Raw genomic sequence first — 24952 nt, 5'->3', positions numbered from 1 at the left:
GCGTGTAGAAGAGAAGCCTTTGGGGGCATGGTTTCATGCTCCTTCAGACTCATCTAGGCTGCCCAATGCTCCAAACGCGGATCAAATGTCCTGCGCAAGCAGCCTCGGTGAGTCAGCGAAGCTGAGCGGGGCACACTTGCCCCACTCGACCTCTTCTCTCACCGCTCCACTTTTGGAACATCAGAGGCATGAGACTTGGTGGCCCAATGGGGGGGGGGAGAGAGGAACCAGGCCACGTGATTCGCAGGCCGGTGCGCATGCATGTGCATGCAGCTCCACTCACAAGTGAGAAAAGAAGCCTTTGGGGCACTGCTTGCACAAGTGGAGCTGTGTGCACACACCGGCCTGCCTCTCACATGGCCCAGTTCCGAATAGGCCATGGACCAGTGGTGGGTTGCTTCCGATTCGGACCGGTTCGCAAGAACCGGTAGTAAAACCGATGGGAGGCTCCGCCCACCACTCCGGATGTCATCATAGGTGATCTGTGCATGTGATCCCATTGCGAACCGGTAGTAAAGGTAAGTGGAACCCACCCCTCCCATGGACCAATAGTGGGGGATTGTGGATCCCTGCTCTTTGTGGAGCACCATACTCTTTATACATACAGTATGTAATAGGTAGTTCTGATCTAATCTACTCTATTTATTGCTTTACACTGAAATTTATTTTCTTTTTTAGCACACACCCCCATCCCTTAAAGCTATGATTTGTTAAGTGCTATAATATATTCACACAAAACAATGTAAACAATGCTAGAGGTAATCTTTGACTTAACAACCATTTGTTTAGTGAGCATTTCAAATTAGAACAGCATTGGAAAAAAGTGACTTATTACTGTTTTTCACACTTAATGACCATTGTAGTATCCCCATAGTCATGATAACTGGCATTCATTACCTCATATGATCTAATGAAAGATACACACCATTTTGGATTCAGCAACCTTCTGACATGTTTTCCTTCCCCCAATTTTTCAGCCTAGCCTACAATATTTCAAAAATCTCAATTTTCAAATAATAATCAGGTCTTACTCTGCTTAGGTTTATCCCCCCCCCCTTTAATTCCTATAATATTTAGCATCAATGGGTGTAAGGGAAGTTTGCCTTTTGATATAATTAATATTTGATGAAACAGAAAATAGATTAATCTCACTTATATTATTTAAAAATAGACCTGGTTGTATTTGAATTTATTATTTTACAATTAGTTAAAGGCAAAACGTGATCATGACATTTATCTGGATTTAGCCTACAGCGTCTGAACTATTGTAGCGATTACCTTATATTAAAATACATTGTATATGTCTATAATATCAGATGTACTGCAATACTTATATCTGTTGTTCAGGCACATAACCAGATACTAAGTGTAACTTTTATGGACTAACTATAGGTAGTCCTCAGTTTACAACAGTTCTTTTAATAACCATTTGAAGTTACGGTATTGAAAAATGGTATGAAAATAGCAGATAGCTTTTAGCTGAATGTATTATGTAGGGATAGATTAATTTAGTTTTATGAAGGTATAAATAGTATACAGGGGGTGGAGGGGTTTAAGTTTCATAAAATGTATTTTTGATTAGGATTTTATCTTGTGGAAAAGGGGAGGGTTAGGGAGGGTTTGGGGGGGGGGGAAACTGGGGAGAAAATGTATTTGTAAAACTTTTCAAATAAAAAAAAAGAAAAGAAAAATGGTATGAAAAAGTGATTTATGACTATTTTTCACACATACGACCATTGCAACATCCCTAAGGTCATATGATCAAAATTCAGACACTTGGCAATTGACTGATATTTACAATGATTGCAGTGTCCCATGTTACCTAACACCTGCAGTGATTCACTTAACAACCAACAAGAAAGGTCGTAAAAAGGGGCAAAACTCAATAAATGTCTTGAATTTTTGGGATGAATTGTGGTTGTAAGTCGAGGACTACCTGTACATATACAGATCTGGGAACAAGCCCAATGAACTAAATTAGCTTTATTCCTCATGATGGAATTAGAGAATTGCATCCTACAATATTTATAGATACTTGGAAAAATACTTAAATGTACTTATAGTTTTGTGGGGGTTTTTTTCTCTTTTGCAGCCACCAGTGTCCATTCAGTCTATTGTAGTCCAAGTCCAATGCATTAATCGAAAAGTAGGAACTATTATCAACCATGAAGTTCGGATTGTGGTGAGGGATAGAAATGATAACTCTCCTCAGTTCCAGCAAGAACAGTACTATATCACAGTGAATGAGGTGAGGTTTTTTTTAAATTCATGCTATTACAACTATTTATTTTCATTTTTCTGATAGAGTAGAACTTAGAATGTAATGCATTTCCACATAGCAACTTTATTTCCTTAAGTAACACACTGCAGTTCAGGTTACTTACTCATTTCCATTTGATTTTGAAAAACTTGCTCCAAGCAGAATACCCAAATTAAATATAAAAGTAAATCCAAATGTACACACGCAGAGCATATTGCCATAATTATATAAAATAGTGTAACAAAAAAGAACTCTGAACAATCTAAGAGCAAGATGAAAATGAAATGTGATGAAATCTTGATTTAACAGACCATTTGGGAAGAAAGAGGTATCAAACACGAATATTGGTTAAATCTGAATTTACATAATTGCATAACGTATCATTTGCATCGTTATTTGATTTACATCATTGGTGGCAATGTATGCCATTTGCTTAACAAATGGTGTAATTAAGCAAATGATTTAAAAGTTAAAGTTAGATTTATAAGCAGCCCAAGATGGCATGGATTAATCAACAAGGAAAAACACCTTCTGACTGCAAACATTATTGTTAATTGTAACAACTTTTATGTGGATACATCTTTAGAACAAGCAAAATTAATATATTTGCCAAAGTAAGTAATTATTCATCTCTATAAATTGTTAAACCCATTTTTTGTTTTTTAGGAAACATAGAACATAAATGAGTGATTGGTGGCCATTGGATTATGTAAAATGCAAATTATACATATTAGGACATAAGTATGGTATTTACAGTCCACACAAATACACCTATATACACATAAAAAGGCACTCATACATAAAAGCTGCTAATTCCTAACCTAATTAAATATTTTATTCTGGTCCCTCTGATCAATTCTATTTAAATCTTTTGCTCTACGATTCAAATAATGTGACCAAATTCTGTCATGTAATATATTCAGATATGCGGTAGTTTGATTGATAAATCTGTTACTGAATTAGCTAATCAATATCAATTTTATGAATCCGAGTGCTTTTTTAATGGACTGGTCATTGAGAGCAATTAAGATTCTGATTCTGATATAAGTGCCACCAAGTGTATCAGTTCTCCAGATTGCTTCAGAATCAGTGGACTTTATACATAGAGCCACAGTGGCGCAGTGGTTAGAGTGCAGTACTGCAGGCTACTTCTGCTAATTGCTGGCTGCCTGCAATTTGGCAGTTCAAATCTCACCCGGCTCAAGGTTGACTCAGCCTTCCATCCTTCCAAGGTGGGTAAAACTAGGACCCAGACTGCTGGGGGCAATATGCTTACTCTGTAAACCACTTAGAGAGGGGCTGTAAAGCACTGTAAAGTGGTATATAAGTCTAAGTGCTATTGCTATTATCTGGGACTGAACTCTAAACTCAGATTTTATCTCTTGCATCAAGATCTGTCAAATGGAGACCCATAGAGCTGAGGTGTAACTATATTATCATCCTTTCTGTTCCATTTTATAAAAGGACCAATCTGTCCATTCAGCTTGTTCAAATAGTATGGTACAGGCTGGAAGCATGCAAATCAAATTGAATTGGCCAAGAAGATCCTATGGGAGGTGTTATTATAAAAACTCCTTGCAGCCATTGTTGTCTTTTTTAGGACTATTATTACAGTTTCTGAACAAGTTTGGAACCACATTCACATTCACCATTAGCTGTGATTTTGAATAATCAAGTTCAAGATCAGTTAACACCAGGAATTTATCAAAGCGGTGGATTTGTATGGTCGAGCCAGCTCTTCTGAGGAAAAGCTTCAGCTGCAGGACCAGGTTTCTATCAGGCATTATGCCTAACCTGACTAGGTGGCTCAGTGGTTAAGACACTGAGCTTGTCGATCAGAAAGGTTGGCAGCTCGACGGTTCAAATCCCTAGTATAGGTCTCCTGTGTGAGCAGGGGGTTGGACTAGATGACCTCCAAGGTCCTTTCCAACTCTGTTAGTGTTACTGTCCCTTTAGAGAAAGGCAATCCCATTAGAATTAGAGGCATACCATTTCTGGACCCAGGGGTAATTCACAGGTTTTTTTCCTTCTCAGGTGAGGCTAAAGTTTATTGGATTCCCTTGTTCCATTATGGCATTCAAATATTGATCCAACTCCACTATCATACCTGACTCTGGTGACAGGCAGAAAAAGCACTGAATGTCATCAGCATACTGGTGGCACTTAATCCCCAATTCCCAGGGATTTCACCCAGAAGCTTTGTATAGACATTAAAGAACTGTATTTAAAAGAGCTATCTTTAAGCTAAAGAGCAGTTACATCCAGGAAGATAAAGAACATAGTGGGAAAAAAGTTCCACACAACCTTTAAAAGAGCAAAGAGACAACGCTTGAGACAACTAGATGGGTGTTATGGTAGCTCTGCCTGTCAATTGATAGTAAGCTGATCCCCACCCATCCACCCACCCCCAGCTTTTATTGTGAAATCTCACAAGAACCAAGAAATCTTGGACATTATAAGATACAACTGTTCTAATCTTGCAATAGCCAGGAGCCATTGCAAGGCCTCTTCATTGTTCATGCTGACAGGAAAGTCCCAACTTCCTTTTGGCAGTCTCTCATCACATCAGAAGAGCAGATGAAATTCTGTCTCCCATGTACTTTCAATCCAAGTTGATGTTTCTTCTCTTGCAGTTTTCCAAAATCATCATGTCAATTAGGAGCTGATCTTTTGTTCCTTTCCCGTTTGGGCAGTTTCCTTTCTGCTCAGGTAGACAGATCTTGTTTTCAATTAGATGCTGTCGGACTGCATCAGCTACCACACCAGTTAGCCTTTTGAAAGTTGTTGGTAAGTAGGTAATTAGCCTGTAGTTGTCTGGTGCTATCCCTTTTGTTGGCTCTTTCATTATCAGGTAGGTAGGTTTTGCCAGATGTTAACCAGTCTTCAATTTCACCTACTTGAAGTATGTTGTTAAATTGAGAATGAGTGTTTGCAGACCAGTTAGATATTTAAACTGAAAACTTTGCAGTTCATCTTCCTTTGGTGCTGACCAACTCTTAGCTTCCTTATTTGTTTCTTCATCATTTCTGATGTTATTACAAGTTATTTCAGTTCATTTCTTTTTTTATTCTTATCACCTCTTTTATGCAAGCTGCATTCTTGTTGTATTTGTGTTGGATTGTTGTATTTGTGTCTGGTCCCAGAGTTGCACTATTTTTTCTTTGACTGATTCATTGCATTCTCTCCATTAATGGATTGGTAGAGATGTTTCTGATTCAATTGATATTGGAGATTCTGCCTATAGTGTACAATTTGAGCTTCAGATTTCCTGATCATCTTGGCTCTTCTTTGCTTCCTTAATCTTCCTTGTTTCTTGATCAGTTATTCTTTTATCTTCTTGTTCTTCAGCTTCCTTCCTTCCTTCCTTCCTTCCTTCCTTCCTTCCTTCCTTCCTTCCTTCCTTCCTTCCTTCCTTCCTTCCTTCCTTCCTTCCTTCCTTTCTTTCTTTCTTTCTTTCTTTCTTTCTTTCTTTCTTTCTTTCTTTCTTTCTATCATCTATCTATCTATCTATCTATCTATCTATCTATCTATCTATCTATCTATTGTAGTTTGGTTTCATCTAATCTTAGCATGTTGATCTTATTTTCCAGCCTAATCTTCTATTTTGGTGGTGTTTGTCTTTTTTTTTTCTTGTTTGTTGATATAGCACCCACGACATTCAGTTATAGTTAGAGCTATGTTGTGCATTAGTTGGTAAGTTTCTAATGGTGATCTACTACTCATATTTGATATTACAATTTCTTTGCCTAGATAGATCTTTTTAGTCCTTCCAATTCTGCTTCTATGAATATTTCATTTTGTATTAAAATTGACATTGATCTGCTAGCTTCTGCTCTGATATTTCTAATTGTGAATGTAGTTCTTTCTAGAACTGGTGCATCGTCTTCAGATGTCCTATTCTGTAGTTGCCTGGTGCTGTTCTTCATTGGTCTTCACTTGTAATAACAGATTATTATTATTTGTTTTCAATCTTTGTATATTTACAATGGTAAATTAATGGATTCTAGTATTCCTGTAGCTGCTGGCCCTGGTTGCTCAGCAAACAGTCCTGATTCTGGAGCCCATTTGTCACCAGAAGTCCAGGAACTCCAACACCTAGCATGGTTCTTGTTGATCTGGGTGATTGACTAATCCGGTATGAGTTTCTGTAAAATATGTCTCCCTATATTATTGATGGGAGAGATATTCTTTGTCTGGCTCCTCTAATTGGAACTGTCAAGTATGGTTGAATTTCTGCCAGAGCTCTCTTCCCCAGAGCACACAACCCCCACAACCACATCAAGATAGTGCGTCAATGGCAGTTCTTATTCTTATTATCATAATGTGTTCACAACAATGGGAAGTCATAACTAGGCTAATGGTCATGGGGGATTTCAACCTGCCGTCTATCGGTGAAACGTCTGAGGTGGCTCTGGAGTTCATGGCTTCCATGACAGCCATGGACCTGACTCAGTTAATTCATGGCCCTACTTATATAGGGGGACACACTCTGGACCTGGTTTTTATCTCTGGTCAGTGGTTGAATGGTCTTGATATAGGGGATATAGTCATTGAATCCCTATCATGGTCAGACCATTCTCTCCTTAGACTTGACCTTCTGACCGCCACACCCTGCTGCAGGGAGGCAGAGCCGACTAGGTGGTTCCACCCCAGGCGCCTGATGGATCCTGATAGGTTCCAAATGGAGCTTGGGCCATTTCCTGAGACTCTGGCTCACGACTCGACGGAAGACCTGGTGGCCGCCTGGAATAGGGCGGCCGCTGGTGCTTTAGATCGGGTCGTGCCTTTGTGGCCTCTGACCCGGTGCCGAATCGGCCCAGCCCCTTGGTTCTCCGAGGAGCTGAGGGGGATGAAGCGCCGGAAAAGACTCCTAGAGAGTAGTTGGAGGGCTAGTCGTTCTGGATCTGACCGAACACTAGTGAGGTCTTATATCAAGACCTACTTAGTGGCGATAAAAGCGGCGAAGTGTAACTACTTCTCCGCTCTTATCGCGTCGGCAGATAATCGCCCAGCCGCCTTGTTTAGAGTGACCCGCTCCCTTCTCCATCTGGGAGCGCGGGAAGACCCCTTGCAAGGGCGTGCTGAGGATTTTGCATGTTATCTGCACGATAAAATCGCTCAGATTCGGGACGGCTTGGACTCTGACTGGGTGGGTTCAGGCGATGTGTCTGAGGCGGGTCTTGAGAATGTCATCTGGGAGGAGTTTGATTCTGTGACTCCTGAGGACGTGGACAGGATGCTGGGGAGATTGAACGCAACCACATGTTTATTGGACCCGTGTCCCTCCTGGCTGGTGCTGGCTACCCGTGAGGTTACACGAGGCTGGCTCCAGAGGATTATTAACGCTTCTCTGAGCGAGGGTGTCTTGCCTCCCACCTTGAAAGAGGTGGTGGTGAGGCCCCTCCTCAAGAAGCCTTCTCTGGATCCGGCTGTTTTGGCAAACTACCGTCCTGTCTCCAACCTTTGCTTTGTGGCGAAGGTTGTTGAGAGTGTGGTTGCGCGACAGCTCCCACAGTACCTGGATGAAGCTGTCTATCTGGATCCGTTCCAGTCCGGCTTCAGGCCTGGGTACAGCACGGAAACGGCATTGGTCGCGTTGGTTGATGATCTCTGGAGGGCTCGGGACAGGGGTTGTTCCTCTGTCCTGGTCCTATTGGGGTGCGATGCCATCTGTACGCTGATGATACTCAGCTGTACATCTCCACCCCAGACCACCCCAACGATGCCCTTGAAGTGATGTCCCGGTGCCTGGAGGCCGTGCGGGTCTGGATGGGGAGGAACAGGCTTCGACTCAACCCTTCCAAGACCGAGTGGCTGTGGATGCCGGCGTCCCGATATAGCCAGCTGGTGCCAACTCTGGCTATTGGGGGCGAGTCAGTGGCCCCCACAGAGAGGGCTCGCAACTTGGGCGTCCTCCTGGATGCACAGCTTTCTTTAGAAGAACATATGACAGCCGTGGCCAGGGGGGCTTTTTATCAGGTTCGCCTGATACGCCAGTTGCGTCCCTTTCTGGATCGGGACTCCCTATGCACGGTCACTCATGCCCTAGTCACCTCTCGCCTGGACTACTGCAATGCTCTCTACATGGGGCTCCTCTTGAGGAGCACCCGGAGGCTCCAGCTGGTCCAGAATGCAGCCGCGCGGGTAATTATGGGAGCGACTTGGCGCTCCAATGTGACACCTTGCCTGCGCGAGCTGCACTGGCTCCCGATGGTCTTCCGGGTGCGCTTCAAGGTATTGGTTCTCACCTTTAAAGCGCTCCATGGCTTAGGGCCCAGCTATTTGCGAGACCACCTTCTGCCACCGATAACTCCCATCGGCCAGTTCGGTCCCACAGAGAGGGCCTCCTTAGGGTGCCGTCGGTCAAGCAATGCCGACTGATGACCCCCAGGGGGAGGGCTTTCTCTGTGGGGGCACCCGCCCTCTGGAACGAGCTACCCCCAGGAATACGACTAATCCCGGACCTCCGGACCTTCCGTCGAGCTTTGAAGACCTTCCTATTCCAGCAAGCTGGGCTGGCTTGAAATTTTTAAAGGGTTTTTAAGGGGTAATGGGTTTTAAATACTTCGGGAAGCCAATTGGATTTAATTCTGTTTTAAATTATTTTAAATTTTGTATTGTATGTATTTTAATCTGGCTGTGCACCGCCCTGAGTCCTTCGGGAGAAGGGCGGTATACAAATTTAAATATAATAATAATAATAATAATAATAATAATAATAATAATAATAATAATAATAATAATAACTGCCAGTTGTTTAACTGATGCTGGCTTTCATATACGTCAATTGCTTCCTAAGAACCTACTATATATCAGTATAATATATGTGCAAATCCAAGCAGCATGGCCTTTTTGCAATGGACAGATGGAAATTTTGTCAATTTATAGATTCTCTAAATGCCATCCAAGTTTTTGTGTATGGCTCCCAGTTTGCCAATAACTCTGTGGAAAGAAGAGGGAGACCCTGGGTGGCATAGTTAAGAAAGTGATCTTTCTTAACTTAATTTAGCACTTATCTAGTGCTAAATATTAGTTATTTAGTGCTGACAGTTAATTGACTAGATTCTTGTGTATAGACGTGAACAATAAATCTTCTGAACTGGACCTTAACATGATTCTTTGTGCCTGACAATAACCATTGGAATCACCGTGGCCAGTTTATACCATAATCTTCCAGTTTTGATTTTCAGATCTTGATACTTTGTGATCTTCTCCAATTATTTCTCTTCTATTATCCCTTAGTATTGTCACATCAATTATACAGACTTTCTACTTTTCAACCATGTTAAATCCGGTGTGCTACGATCCAAAGGTTTATCAGTTTGTCATCAGAAAATTCACAATATTTTAAACGACTCATTTTCAACTACTTTTTCAACTCTATGTTCCTACCAATTTTTCATTGCTGGAACATGATAATTTTTACAGATGTTCCAGTGAATCCATAACGCAGGCCACCGTGTTATATTGTTGCTTATAATCGAGTTGTGTGAGCTTCTTGCATTATCTGAGAAATGATCTACTGTTTCTTCTACTTCTTTGCATAATCTGCACTTCGAATCATTTGATGATTTTTCAATACTGGCCTTGAATGCCTTTATTTGAATGGCTTGCTCTTGCACAGCCAAAATCAAGGTTTAAATTTCTTTTTTTAATGTTCCAGTTGTAGGCCATTGTCAGGTTTTATTTTTATCCACTTTCCCCTCAATCTGTTCCAGAAATCGACCATGTAATTCTTTTCCTGCCAGCACTCTGTTCATATTTTTATGACATTATTTTAATATTCACTTTCTGTTTCCTGTATATTTAGTGTGTTCCAATTTTTAACTTGAATCAGTGCTTGTTCTTGGCTGTCTTTTACATAATCAGCCAATGCACACTTTTCTTCTTCAGTAATTTGTTTGACCTGAGGTAAACCTTTGCCTCCATTTCTGATGGCCAGGTATAATCTATCGATATCACTATGGAGATGTAATGAGTAGTGAATTGTCACCAGTTTTTGAGCCAAACTGTCCAGTTCAGCATGTCTCCAGTTAATAATTAAGCCGTGTATCATATTACATCACAGGTATGTCCCAGCAATTCTGATGGAAACACCATCTTCTGATGGTGTTTCCATAGTTCAGTTTTAACTTTAGCAATTTTTTTACTCTTTGGATATATTCTTTATTAATCAAATTTTTAACTTGTACATCCTTATATATTATCTAAATGTAAAAAGCCCAGATTCTTGTAAGCTTTATCACAATGGTTCCTGCTGATTTCATCTTTCAGCATCTTAATTCCCTTCGTGTTTGTGATTTTACCCAATTTACTGCTACGATACCAGATTTATGTAGGCCAATTTCCACTGCTATATCTGTGCTAAAAATTCAGATTTTGTCAGTGATTGGATTTTGATTTCTGATTTTCTGCAAAGCTTCAGATCATCTATATAAAGCAAATGTGAGATTTTAATATCTTTTGCAGCTTGCTAGCTAAGATTTATTTTCTCCAATATTATTGAAAGTGGGATGATGGCAATGACAAATAATAAGGGTGAAAATAAGTCCCCCTGAAAAATGCCTATCGTAATGTTGACAAACCCCTATTTTTTTCATTCCCAACCACCAATTATGTCTTCCACTGCTTCATTTTTTCTATAAAGCCTAGAATTTTTACTGACAGTTGTTTCCAAACATTTGATGATACAACTCTGTAGTAATGATCAATCCATATATATGTAAATTGATTTATCAGCTTTTGCAAATCCCCAGAACCATTTTATCATTCAGAAGTTGATCTTCATTACAACTGTCTTCCCTTTTATTTCTTTTTTGTTCTACTGGGATGATGCTATTTCTTTTAAATATTTTTTTGATGTTGTCTGCTATTATGCCTATGAGTAACTTATATACAGTATAGTAGGCAAGCATATTAATGGCCAGTAATTTCCTGGTGTTATTCCTTTCTCTGGGACTTTTTGAATCAGATATATTTTTCTAGTTATTAACTACTCACTAATATCTCATTTATGCAATATTTCAACAAGCTGTTAAGCTATAGTTGGAGGTAAGCTAGTCAGATATTTGAGCCAAAAATCAATCAATCAATCAATCAATCATTTCCTGGAAATGTCCAGTTTTTTATCCTTTTTACTTGGTCTGTAACTATTTCTACTATTATTAGGTCTTCAGTTTGATTTTTTACTAAATTCACACTAAATTAATCTTTTATCCATCCAGTATTTTTATTATAGTCCATACACATTTCTCATAGATCTTTTCAACCCTAGATGGTCCTTTTGGTTTAGTTTTCTATTTTCCTAATTCCAATTGCCATTTATAGTTTGATAGAATAACCTGTCGTCTGATTGAAGTAGCTGATTTTGCTTAAATTGCATCATTCATGCTTATAGTGTTCAATTTTCCCAGCTATTGCTGTCATTTGTTGCTTCCAAAGCTTCTTCAAATTTTCTGGTGCTAAGCCAATATGGTTTTGGGGTTTTTTTATTAGGCTTATCCTGATCCTTACATTTTTCAATTTTTGTTCTTTCGTGTTTTTTAAATTATTTGCATCTGATACTAATTTCTTCATCGTGGCGTCCAGTATGATCCTCCGCTTTGGAAATGAATATGATTTTGCTTTTAGTTTTCTAATTTTTTTAATACCCAGTTCTTCTGTAACCCTCACTGCTGCTCTGTAGGCAAGCCGTTTAGTCTGTTCAATAGATGCTATTTGTATTATTTTTATTATATACACAACAGTGTGAAATCACTGCTGGCGGTTTTTTAGCTGGAATGAAGGCATTGGCATTCACAGTGAGTTCTTCCCAAGAAACTAGGGTGTTATAATATATTGGTATAATATATGTGTGGATCCAAGCTGTGGGGCCTTTTGTATTGACATCTATTATTCATTGCTTTAATTAAAAAAAAATAACAATCACAGGAGTGGTGGGTGAATTAAATCAAGCTTGATGGATATATTTAGCCATAATTATTGTAAAGATAAACAATTGGATAGAAGGTGTCTGTGATGTATTATTTTCCCTATTGGGAAATTATCTATTTTTTAAAAAAATAATACAATATCGTTGTTCCTGTTGACTTTATTTGGTGTTGGAAACACACAGGTTGATAACTGGTGAATACATGGATCTTTGAAATCTTCTTGGCAGTGGTTTCCAGAGGATGCTTTTGCATCTTCAGTTCTGGGTTCTCTGGTAGTCACCCATACAAATAGTGACCATGCTCAATCCTTCTTCACAGCCCAGATAAAGTTAATAGATAATATTATATTAGATTATTATAACTTATTTATATTTAAGTGCTAATTACCCTTACGCATGCTTAATATTTGACATCTTTGAACAACCTATAATCTTCAAAGTAAAAATAAATCCATGGGCCCTGAGAAATGGATGAACAGAAGTTTGAAGACATTCATTCTAGCTGCCTAGAATGGACTTCCACTGATGGTTAGAATTTAGTTGAAAGATTTGAATTAGCTTTAGCAAATCACAAGTTGGACAGGCTTGTGATACACAAAAATGTGCCTATTTTTTCCCCCTTTAAAAATGATTGGGCTGATTTCTGCATTGTTTCTGATAAAAGTTTATCACTAATAATTTATCAAAGGAACAAATGTGCAACAGTCTAGGAAACAAAAGCTTAATAATCATGCATACAAACAATAATAATAGCAATAGTATAAAGATATGTCATATGAGGAAAAGTTAAAGTGATTTATTTTATTCAGCTAGGTGAATATAATACCTTTTATTGACATGTTTTTAATAGTCTATTGGATCATTGATTCTTTTGGTTTTTTAAAAGAATTGTATTAGGAGGAGAAAAATTCATTCATTACTGATTACACTGATCTGTATATATATATATATCATAATACAGTATATCTAAAAGGTAACTTTAACAGTCTTTGATGTGTTTTGAATAACAAAAACTATTGGGGAAGTTATTCAACATTTTAGGCAAAAAATTGATGAGTGTTATTTAGCTCTTGTAAAAATTAAACTATTGCATGCAAGCAGAGATCTCTTCTAATGTTACAGGAAATGTATGTATTTCTTCCTTTCTTTGAAACCATCTTAACTAATAAAATAAGCATAATTTTTGTAAAGCCTTCTCCTTTTGTTGTGATGGTGTTTCCTTTTCTGTCATAAATAGTACTTATATTTAGTTTACGCATCAATTCTGGTGATAATTATAGATTAAAGTAATCTATAATTTACTTTTCTTTATTTTCAAGCAATTTTTATCTTCTTCACAATAGTTCAATAACTACCGTAATTGCAACATGCAAAGTAGTGGCATATTAGTGCCACTAGTAACATAGTAACAATGCTCCTTACTAAGCCATATCTAAATAACGAATGTATGTTCAGAGTACGAAAATAATGATAGCCTCCAGAGGAAGCTAGATTGATACATTCTAAAGGTGACTTGTGAAATCCCAGTATTTCATATGTAGATATTTATTTGTTTTGATTTTTATTTTATTTGCTGGATTTAAATCTTTCTTTTCCTCCAGCAGTTCAGTCTCCTTCTTTCATCTTTGCCCCATATCAACACTCCTAAAATTTTCATTTTAGGCAAGAAAGATATTTAGGCAAGGAAAACAAAATGCACAGGTACAGTATAAGTGGTACCTCGCTCAATAGTAGTAACTGTGAGAGGGATCTTGGAGTCCTAATAGACAACCATTTAGATATGAGCCAGCAGTGTGCAGTAGCTGCCAAAAATGCCAACACAGTTCTAGGCTGTATAAACAGAGGGATAGAATCAAGATCACATGAAGTAATACCACTTTATAATGCCTTGGGAAGGTCACACTTGGAATACTGCATCCAGTTTTGGTCGCCACGATGTAAAAAAGTTGTGGAGACTCTAGAAAGAGTGCAGAGAAGAACAACAAAGATTATTAGGGGACTGGAGGCTAAAACATGAAGAACGGTTGCAGGAACTGGGTTTGTCTAGTTTAATTAAAAGAAGGAGTAGGGGTGACATGATAGCAGTGTTCCAATATCTCAGGGCCTGCCACAAAGAAGACGGAGTCAAGCTATTCTCCAAAGTACTGAGGGCAGGACAAGAAGCAATGGGTGGAAACTAATCAAGGAGAGAAGCATTCTAGAACTAAGGAGAAATTTCCTGACAGTTAGAACAATTAATCAGAGGAACAACTTGCCTCCAGAAGTTGTGAATGCTCCAACACTGGAAGCTTTTAAGAAGATATTGGATAACTATTTGTCTGAAGTGATGTAGGGTTGGGCTAGAAGACCTCCAAGATCCCTTCCAACTCTGTTATTATGTTTTCTGTTTTTCATTGGAGGACAGGAGATGATTTGGTTCAAAATCATCCAATGGTTTCTGTGGCTCAGAGTGGACTTCAACCTGGAATTCCAGGATGCTAATTTGACACCTTAGTCCAGGGGTGTCAAACTCGATTTCATTGAGGGCTGCATCAGGGTTGTGTTTGACCTCAGGGGGCTGGAGTGGATGTGGCCAGGGTGGGCAAGGCCAACTCGATATCACTCATGTTGGGGGCGCCTGTGGTAGCCCAAGTGCTTTGCCACAGAAAATAGGCTCCCAGGGGCCTCTTGTAACCCTCTGCCAGCGAAAACGGAGCTGGAGAGGGTTTCTGTTTTTGGCTGTGATGGCCTCTTGCAACCCTCTGCCAGTGAAAATGGAGTTCACAGCACCCCTGAACTCCTTTTTCGCTGGCAGAGGCACCATGGGCCAGTCCTTCGCTGGTTCCAGGGCGGCCCCGTGGGCCAGATCTCACTGCTGGGCATTGACTTTGGCACCCCTGTCTTAGTCACTATTTTAAAATATCTCTTTATCCAGGTTCTCTATTAGAAGCTGGAATTGTTTGTTTCACTATGAACGTATGAGAACATTAATGCCTTTGGACAGCTGTCTTGTAGAATAGCTACATATTCAGCTGCTGCAATATTTTCCTTAGTTGCATCCCCAAGGTACTTTGTAAAATTGATAGGTTGCTTGTTTTTTTATATAGGAAGATAATAAACTGAACAAAAAAAAATACCTGAGACTACATTTGAATGGAAGGAATGACCTAATGTAAGCAGAATCTGTATTATCCCATTATAAACAGATAGACACAAATGCATTCATGTTTCAGTTATAAAGAATTGTTTACTTGATAGCTCAAAAATCTTATAATTGGACAAATAATGTAAGACTATTTTTCATTACTGAAGAACTTCAATGTAACTATTTTTTTAAAAAAAAATCTGTTTTGCATAAGTAAGACTAATGTCAGTCTTACTTTAACAAATATAGTATTGTTAAACAGATATTGAGCCAGAGAATAAGCAGGAGAATAACTCAGATTAAATGAATTTGACTTCACTTAAATTCACTTAATGGTCGTTATAAAATTCACTTAACAATCACAATCATTGAAAAATTGGATCCACTCATGTGACTGCCTGAACCTATGACCATAATGACTTGCAACCAAAATTTTTGTCCCTATTATGTTTGTAAATTAAGGACTCCGTATACTGACCTATAATAAAAACCCTATATAACTTGGCCTCAAGATACTTCAGGGCTATTTTCTCTACGTAGAATCTGCCCATTCTTTTTGTATAGCTGGATACAGATGTTATGGATGTTCCTTCATCCTGGAACATTGTCATTGAGGTGCGGATGTATGAGTGGAGCAGCCCAGAATGAGACTTTTGGATGCTCCTCTTCCTTGGAGATGATCAATAAATACATGGTCTTCACAAGCTTTTGAGCTGGATTATTTATCTTTGGTTATGGGATTGTTAAAATGTGATGTGCCGGTGCCTGGAGGCTGTGAGGATCTGGATGGGAGTCAACAGGCTCAGACTTAACCCAGACAAGACCGAATGGCTCTGGGTACTGCCCCCTAAAGACTATGTCGATTGTCCATCCTTGGTTCTGGGGGGTGAGAAAGTGTCCCCCTCAGAACGGGCTCGCAATTTGGTTGTTCTTCTAGACTCACATCTGAGACTGGAACAACATCTGACAGCTGTAGCTAGGGGGACCTTTGCACAGGTTCGTCTGGTGCACCAATTGTGACTCTACTTGGATCAGGAGGCTCTCCTCATAGTCACTCATGCCCTTGTCACCTCACGGTTGGATTATTGCAACGTGCTCTACATGGGGCTACCCTTGAAAAGTATTCGGAGACTACTTTTCAGATGGTTCAGAATGCAGCCACGCAAGTTATGGTGGGTGCGCCTAGATACACCCACATTACACGAATTCTCTGCGGGCTGCACTGGCTCCCTATTGGTCTCCGGGTGCAATTCAAGGTGTTGGTCATTACCTTTAAAGCCCTATATGGCTCAGGGCCAGGCTGTCTTCGAGACCGCCTTCTACCACATAGCTCCCAGTGACCGGTAAGATCCCACAGAGTTGGTCTCCTCCGGGTCCCGTCAGCTAAACAATGTCAGCTGGCAGGCCCGTGGGGAAGGGCCTTCTCTGTGGCTGCCCTGGCTTTCTGGAACCAATTACCTCCTGAGGTCCGGGCCACCCCCACCCTATTGGCCTTCCGCAAAGCGGTGAAGACCTGGCTCTTCCAGCAGGCCTGGGGCCGTTGATCTCGTTATAATGATCTTGCGAGACCCGGCCACGAATAGAAGTACATGTGTTTTAATGTTTTTAAAGTTTTTAATGTTTTTCTTTTTAACATTTTTTATGGGATTGTTCGCATTGTTTTATTTTTTGTTGTAAGCCACCCAGTCCCTTGGGAGTTGGACAGCATAGAAATGCGACAAAATAAATAAATAAATAATAAAGTTGAATTTTGAATATTGTGTTTGACTTGGTTTGACTTTATGTTTACTTTCTGATTTCTACTTAATACAAACATACTGTTGTATACCTATGAAACTCTTAGAGTTTAGCAGATATCTGATCAGGGGTGAAATGCTCCCAGTTCAGACCAGATCACCCAATCTAGTAGTGATAGCGGTGGGTGGTTTGGAGAACCGTTAACAAAAATCCCTGCACCCCCCCCCCATGTCCAGCAGAGCCACGCGGTCATCAAAGGCTCTTTTTTTTATTTTTAACAACATTTTTTTCTACAACCTCTTCGGCCGAAAAAATGCTTTTAAATCAGCTGAAGAGGTAGGAAAAAAATGCTTTTAAAAGCGTCTGACGATCCCAGCTGAGTTGCCAGATTGTCAGAGGCTTTTAAAAGCATTTTTTACAACCTCTTCTGCCAAAAAGGTTGTAGAAAAAATACTTTTAAAAGTAAAAAAAAAAAAGTTGGCCACGCCTACCCAGTCACATTACCACCACCCCCACCAAGCCACGCCCACAGAACCAGTAGTAACAAATTTTACATTTCACCACTGTATCTGATATATTAATTTTGTAGAGATTGAGAGAAAGAAAAAAGGAAATAATGTTTGATGCCTGAGGCTTCTGACATTAGCAGATGACAATCTCTAAAGCAATTGTGCATCTCATACTGAAGTCTCCCAAATGGCAAAAGGGTAAGAATTATTTTCTCACACTTAATACGTAGCACCTTCTGACATTTTTATTGGCCTTCATTACAGCAAACCACTTTGGTACTGACAAGTCTTGGTCTGTAGTTTCAATTTATTTTCTTTGTTCATTCAAAAGTAACTGCAAATTGTTTTCTGTGATGCCACAGATTAAGTAAAATCTAGAACACGTCTCCTCAAATTCCATTATTATATTTGTTACCCTAAAGATCGGTCAATTCAATTCAGTTTATTATAGTCAGAGACCAGAACAAATAAAAACTCTCAGCAAATCTACAATTAATTTAATTTAATTTAATTTAATTTAATTTCCAATTTATATACCGCCCTTCTCCCTGAGGACTCAGGGCGGTGTACAGCCAAGATAAAAAACATAGAATACAAATATTAAAAACATTTAAAATATATATAAATTTTGGCCCGAGGTTAAGAATCACAAACTAATTAAAAGAATTTAAAAATTTGTTCTAAGCCAACCCGGCTTGCTGAAAAAGATAGGTTTTCAGGGAACGACGGAAGGCATTGAGGTCATGGATTCTTCTTATCTCCGGGGGCAACTGATTCCAGAGGGTGGGAGCCCCCACAGAGAAGGCCCTCCCCCTGGGGGCCACCAGCCTACATTGTTTGGCTGATGGCACCCTGAGGAGGCCCTCTCTGTGGGAGCGCACGGGTCGATGGGAGGTCGTCGGTAGCAGCAGGCGGTCTCGAAGATAGCTAGGCCCTATGCCATGGAGCGCTTTAAAGGTGATAACCAACACCTTGAAGCGCACCTGGAAGACCACCGGGAGCCAGTGCAGCTCGCGCAGGAGCGGTGTTACATGGGAGCGCCATGTTGCTCCCATCACTACCCGCGCTGCTGCATTCTGGACCAGCTGGAGCCTCCGGGTGCTCTTCAAGGGGAGCCCCATGTAGAGAGCGTTGCAGTAGTCAAGGCGAGAGGTGACGAGGGCATGAGTGACTGTGCACAAGGAATCCCGATCAAGAAAGGGCCGCAACTGGCGAATCAGGCGAACCTGATAAAAGGTCCCCCTGGTAACAGCCGTTAGATGTTCCTCCAAAGACAGCTGCCTATCCAGGAGGACTCCCAGATTGCGAGCCCTTTCAGTGGGGGCCAAAGACTCACCCCCAATAGTCAGCGATGGAGTCAACTGACTATATCGGGATGCCGGGAGCCACAGCCACTCAGTCTTGGAAGGGTTGAGCCTGAGCCTGTTCCTCCCCATCCAGATCCGCACAGCCTCCAGGCACTGGGACATCACTTCAAGGGCATCGTTGGGGTGGCCTGGGGTGGAGATGTACAGCTGGGTGTCATCAGCGTACTGATGGTATCTCACCCCAAAGCCACGGATGATCTCGCCCAGCGGCTTCACATAAATGTTGAACAGAAGGGGCGAGAGGACCGATCCCTGCGGCACTCCACAGATGAGAGGCCTCGAGGTCGACCTCTGCCCCCCTGCCAACACAAACTGCGACCGGTCGGAGAGAAAGGAGGAGAACCACCGCAACACAGTGCCTCCCACCCCCAACTCTTCCAGCCGGTGCAGCATGATACCATGGTCGATGGTATCAAAAGCCGCTGAGAGATCTAATAGGACCAGAACAGAGGAATAACCCCTGTCCCGAGCCCTCCAGAGATCATCCACCAACGCGACCAATGCCGTTTCCGTGCTGTGCCCAGACCTGAAACCCGACTGGAACGGATCTAGATAGGATGTTTCCTCCAGGAACTGCGGAAACTGTTGCGCGACCACACTCTCAACAACCTTCGCAATGAAGCGAAGGTTGGAAACAGGACGATAGTTGGCCAATATTGCTGGATCCAGGGACGGCTTCTTGAGGAGAGGCCTCACCAATTAAAAATTCTAGTATAAAATAATAAATAACAACTAAAATCTATAATAAAATCCAGTCTGTAAATTATACATGGTCTAAGTCAGGGGTGAAATCCAGCAGGTTCTGACAGGTTCTGGAGAACCGGTAGCAGAAATTTTGAGTAGTTTGGAAAACTGGCAAATACTACCTCTGGCTGGCCCCAGAGTGGGGTGGGAATGGAGATTTTGCAGTATCCTTCCCCTGCCACACCAACCAAGCCACACCAAGCCATGCCATAGAACCAGTAGTAAAAAAAATTGGATTTCACCACTGGTCTAACGATACTAAAATTACAATCCATAAACTGTGTGGTCTGTTGTCAGTTTAATACTAAAAGGGAAAGGAATAAACAGTGCAAAGGCTTTGCCACATTTCAGTGGTGCATTCCTCCCGGTTCGGCCCGGTTCTCCCGAGCCGGTAGTGGTGACGATATGATGTCACCGAACTGGTTCTCCCCCCCTGCCCTCTGCCCCCCACCCACTGCATCCCCCACCCCCCACGTTATTCTTACCTTTTATTTGGCCCCACCCCCAATCTATTGCTGCCTCCTGAGTCCCAGCTGATGGCTAGAGGGAAAAAAACTTTTTAAACTCTTGCCGGGGGCTTCAAAGGGCCGCCCTACAGCTGATCAGTGTTAAAAGAAAACAAATGAGTAGACCAGTGCCTGCAAAAATACATGAGTAGATCAGTGCCTGCAAAAATACATGAGTAGATCAGTGCCTGCAAAAATACATCAGTAGACCGGTACCTGCAAAAATAAATGGGTAGACCAATGCCTGCAAAAAATAAATGGGTAGATTGGTACAGCTCTGCAAGCAGTTAAAAGCCTGGTAGACCAGTACCTCTGCTAAATCCTAAATAATTGTCGCATGACCGTCAAGCCACGCCCACAAAATAAGCCACGCCCACAGAACCGGAGGTAAAAAAATTTAGAACCCACCCCTGCCACATTTGTTGTATAAAATAACTGTGGTGGATTAGACACATATTTCCGGAGAATCCCCAGTGCTGTTGCGCAAAATGTAGCCACCTGCACTGTAGTTATGGACTGTTCATCCTTCAGCAGCCACCAGTTCAATTAGTTCATAAGAACTTGGATATTTCTACTTATTCCTCTTCTAGTGGCCAATTTGCCATGATACGGAATTATACAAATAGAGGTGGAAAAGGAAAGGAATAGAGTCTTTTGGAGCTCAGGAGATATCAGAAATTATTTATGGATGCAAGTTATCTGGGATATTGAGAGGGGATTGCAACAAACATTTAATCTACTGTTATATGTTCTAATGTTTCTGTTCTCATCTAAGTTGTTTTCTGATAAGCGGTTGACTTAACAGATGGATAGTTGAGAAATCACAATTACTTCACTGAAACTATCATTCATTTATACATTGTGTACACTTTATATGATGTGTCAGTGGGTTGGCTGAAATGCAATAATAGCTCTATGCACTCATCATCAATTACTTTTTAAAGTTAATACACTGCTTAATGTTGGATGCTGGAACATACCTTTAAAATTGGATGACAGTTTAAGGAACATATTTTTAAAAAACACTCAAATGATTTATAACAATCATTTCCTTATATATTTACTTATTTTAAAGTATCCAGAAAGGACAATCTCTAGGGTTTTTATAGTGTGTATGTGAGTGGGTGTGCCAAATATTATCTTCCATTCAAAGGGAAACAGACTGTGTAAACTTAGAGAATACTGTAAAGCACTACGAAGTAGTATATAAATCAAAGTGCTATTCTACTATGAATATGTCTTTCACACAGTTATCCTTTATGTTTAGGATGAAATCCCACAATATGCCATTGTCTTCGTGAAAAAATACTGTATACATGGTATTGACATAAAATGATTAATCAGAATTGTTCCAAATTGACAAAGGAGTAGACTAAGGCTGTATACTCTCCTCTTATTTATTCAGCCTATGTGCTGAATACCTTTCAGAACAGTAGTGAACTTCATACATTCTTCTTAACAAAACTTTTCCAGATATTTGCAGCGCTGGATATGACAATTACTTCCCGAAGCATAAATACATGCTTTTCACACATTCAAACTATTTGTTTCAGATAACGAACCTTGGAAGCATTAAAAGGCCTTCTGCTATATCCATAGATAGGCAGTGCTGATGCAAAAGCTTTTTCCAGATTCCTAATGCCTTGCCTTGTGGCTGTATATCAGTTTCCTTTCCACAGATAATTTGTGTGTGTATCAGGTAAAAGAGATCCATCTGCAGAAATCTGCTTCTGGGCAAAAGTTGTATTTGCTAAATAAGGCATTTTTTTTTTGAAAATCAGCACACAGGAAGGTCTGAATAATGAAAAGTAAAACATAGAGCAAGCAATGACAGATATCTAAGGTAAATTATTGTTTCAATTTAGGAAGTTTCTGTTGAGACAATAAGTTTTTTTTTTTTTTAATTTGATTTATATGCCGCCCTTCTCCGGAGACTCAGGGCGGCTTACAATGTGCTCAGCAATAAGTGCAACTCAGCAAGTTGATGCACTTATGGACAACTACAGCATCAGTTTTCTTTCTAACGAATGAATACATTTATATTTTACCACCCAGAAATATGGCAACCATTTTGCAATGCAATCAGTTCTAAAAGTCACTAGTGAACAATGCATACAGAGGGGGGGGAGAGGGAGAGGGAGAGGGAGAGAGAGAGAGAGAGATTTCGTCTCAAATCTCAAATCTTCCCTTTTGTTGTGGCTCCATTACCTGAGCCTGTGTCATCGGCAGGAGAGGACTCCGAGAATGAAGAAGAGGAGTTGGCAAGGCCTCCCTCTCCAGGTCCCTCCTCTCTGGCAATGCCTTCGGTGTCCGCCGAAGGGCAAGAAATAGAGCCGGGGTCAAGCACGTCCATGCAGCCACAGATGGACAGTGATGAGAGTAATGAGTCTTAGCTGGATCCACGCCAGCGTCGCAGAGATAAGCGCGCGCAACAGAAGAAAAGGCGTGCCCGAGATTAGGCTGAGTCACTGGACCACACCCCACAGGATATAAAAGGGAGTGTGGTGGCCAGTCAAACCTTGTGACGAACAAAGCTGAAAGCTTCCACGCCATTCTGCATTGCCGGACTTTTGCTGTAAGACTTAGCTGGACTATCTCTGGACTTGATTACCTCCGTAATTATTGAGCTGTTTCTTTTGATGTATCAGAAGTGGGGAGAAGTTATCTCTCCTCTTTGTAAATAATAAACTCTTGGCAGGGAGCCACTAGGTTGTTGCCAAGTTCCGTAATCTTAAGGAAAAGGATTTTGCCGGCTGGTTTGGTCTTTAACTCCTGAACATCTGTTGGTGTGTGTGCGTGTGGTTGGGGACAGAACACCTTTCTAGGAAAGGTGGTAGAGAGAGTGATCACATGGCAGTTTCAGAAAACCCTGCATGAGATCTCTTTCAGTCAGGGTTCAGACTAGACTTTGGGACTGGGACGGCCATTAACCTCATTCATGGATGAGTTCTGATGGGAGCAGGATTGAGATAGTGTATCCATCCTAATTCTTCTTGATCTCTCAATGGCATTTCATACCATCATGGTATCCTTTTGGGCTGGCTTTGAGGGTGGGCAGCACTGTATTGTCCTGGTTTTTTTTTTTTATTTGATTTATATGCTGCCCTTCTCCAGAGACTCAGGGCAGCTTACAATGCGTTAAGCAATAGCCTTCATACTTTTGTATATTTTATACAAAGTCAGCTTATTGCCCCCACAATCCGGGTCCTCATTTTACCTACCTTAGAAAGGATGGAAGGCTGAGTCAACCTTGAGCCTGGTGAGATTTGAACTTGCAGTAATTGCAGGCAGCTGATGTTAATAACAGTGCTTTAGTCTGCTGCGCCACCAGGACTCCTCCTTCCACGACCAGTTGCAGTTGGTGTTGAAAGAGGGAGAGAGAGATCCAGCCATGGACCCTATTATGTGGGAATGCCTCAGGGTTCAGATCTCTCTCCCCTTCTAGTTAACACTTACATGACACAGCTAATTGAGGTGATCTGGCAGTTTGGGGTGAGATATCATGAATATTGTGATGACACCAACTTTTATATCTGCCCCTCTACCCCAGGCCCTTTGAGTAATGTTGTGGATGTCCTATCCCAGTGTTTGGAGAACAGCTCTAGCAAAACAGAGTGGTTGTGGGTATTTCAGCCAGAGCTGAAATTCTTCCATATTTAGTTCAGGATGGGATTGTACTACTTCAGACAGATCTTCCTAGACTTATGGCTGTGCTCAAAGAGCAGATGGCAGTCATGGCTAGGAGAACCTTTGCACATCTTTGGGTGGTGCACCAATTGTGCCCATTCTTGGGGCCTGGTCCTATAAGTCATGCCCTTGTAACCTCTCATTTAAACGACTGTAACTTTACAAGGGTCTGGCCTGAAAAGCATTTGGAAACTTCAACTGACACAGTGTTCTGACCTAGGCTCCCTTAACAAGCAGGAGGCAGGAATTTGTCCTGGCAAAACCTCTTTCATTTACACAACTGTGAATTATGTTCATTCACAGTCAGCAAGGTTTGTCCAAAGGAATAATTTTCAACACACCTTATCTCGTTTGGCAAGCTACCACATAACTTGTTTCCAACCGCAGTACAAGGCAAAACTTGACACAGAGTCTCTCAGAGTCACAGTACAAATGAATTGTTTCCTGCAAAAGCCCACTCCCTGTTCGCTCCTCTTTTATTTCCTATGGGAGGGCCAATCCCCTCCAAGGTGTGGCTTTACTCCCAAGTCGACCCTGCTTTCTGAGTTGTTCTTGTCTTTTGGCAGCTCTGTGCATGTGCACATTGGGAACGGGCTCCAGCTGTTCCTCTGCCTCACTGCTGTCTAACTCCCTCTCTGCCTCCGATGCAGAGCCTTCATCCGAGTTTTCTCCAGGCCCCAGGACAGGCCCAAGTTCCTCCCCAACCTCCTCACTTTCCGACATTGCTGCCAGCTCTGCTGGCCACCGGAGGGCCACAACACACAGAAGGTGGCTGCATGGGTAATATATGATGCCAGATATATGGGACATGTAACACCACTTCTGTGTTAGCTGCTTTGGTTATATGTAGTATCTTTCTGAATGCAATTCAAGGTGCTGGTTGTTACCTTTAAAGCCCCATGTGGCTTGTGGCCGGGTTAACTCAGGGATCACCTTTTTCCAAGAGTCTCTATCTGTCCAAGTCAATCTAGCAAAATGGGCATGTGCAGATCCTGTCAGACAAATAGCGTCAGCTGGCAGGGAATAAAAGATGGGCCTTTTTTTACAATGGCCCCTGTTTTATGGAAGATCCTCCCTTTGTAGATTA

At 41.1% G+C, this 24952-nt stretch overlaps 1 protein-coding gene across 1 annotated transcript in view; it reads left to right on the top strand.

Moving 5' to 3' along the window:
* PCDH15 (protocadherin related 15) overlaps positions 1 to 24952 on the top strand; it is a 403619-nt gene that overhangs the window by 101615 nt on the left and 277052 nt on the right. Inside the window, exon 5 of the mRNA XM_070946499.1 lies at positions 2093 to 2248. Within this exon, the coding sequence (XP_070802600.1) occupies positions 2093 to 2248 (156 nt within the window). The remainder of the gene's footprint in view (positions 1 to 2092; positions 2249 to 24952) is intronic.

The sequence above is a fragment of the Pituophis catenifer genome, unplaced genomic scaffold, assembly GCF_029215685.1.
Source record: "Pituophis catenifer annectens isolate HBS135680 unplaced genomic scaffold, rPitCat1.0.hap2 SCAF_6, whole genome shotgun sequence".
Taxonomy (NCBI): domain Eukaryota; kingdom Metazoa; phylum Chordata; class Lepidosauria; order Squamata; family Colubridae; genus Pituophis; species Pituophis catenifer.
The sequence above is the reverse complement of the archived record's forward strand: the minus strand, read 5'-3'. Positions and strand labels throughout refer to the sequence as shown.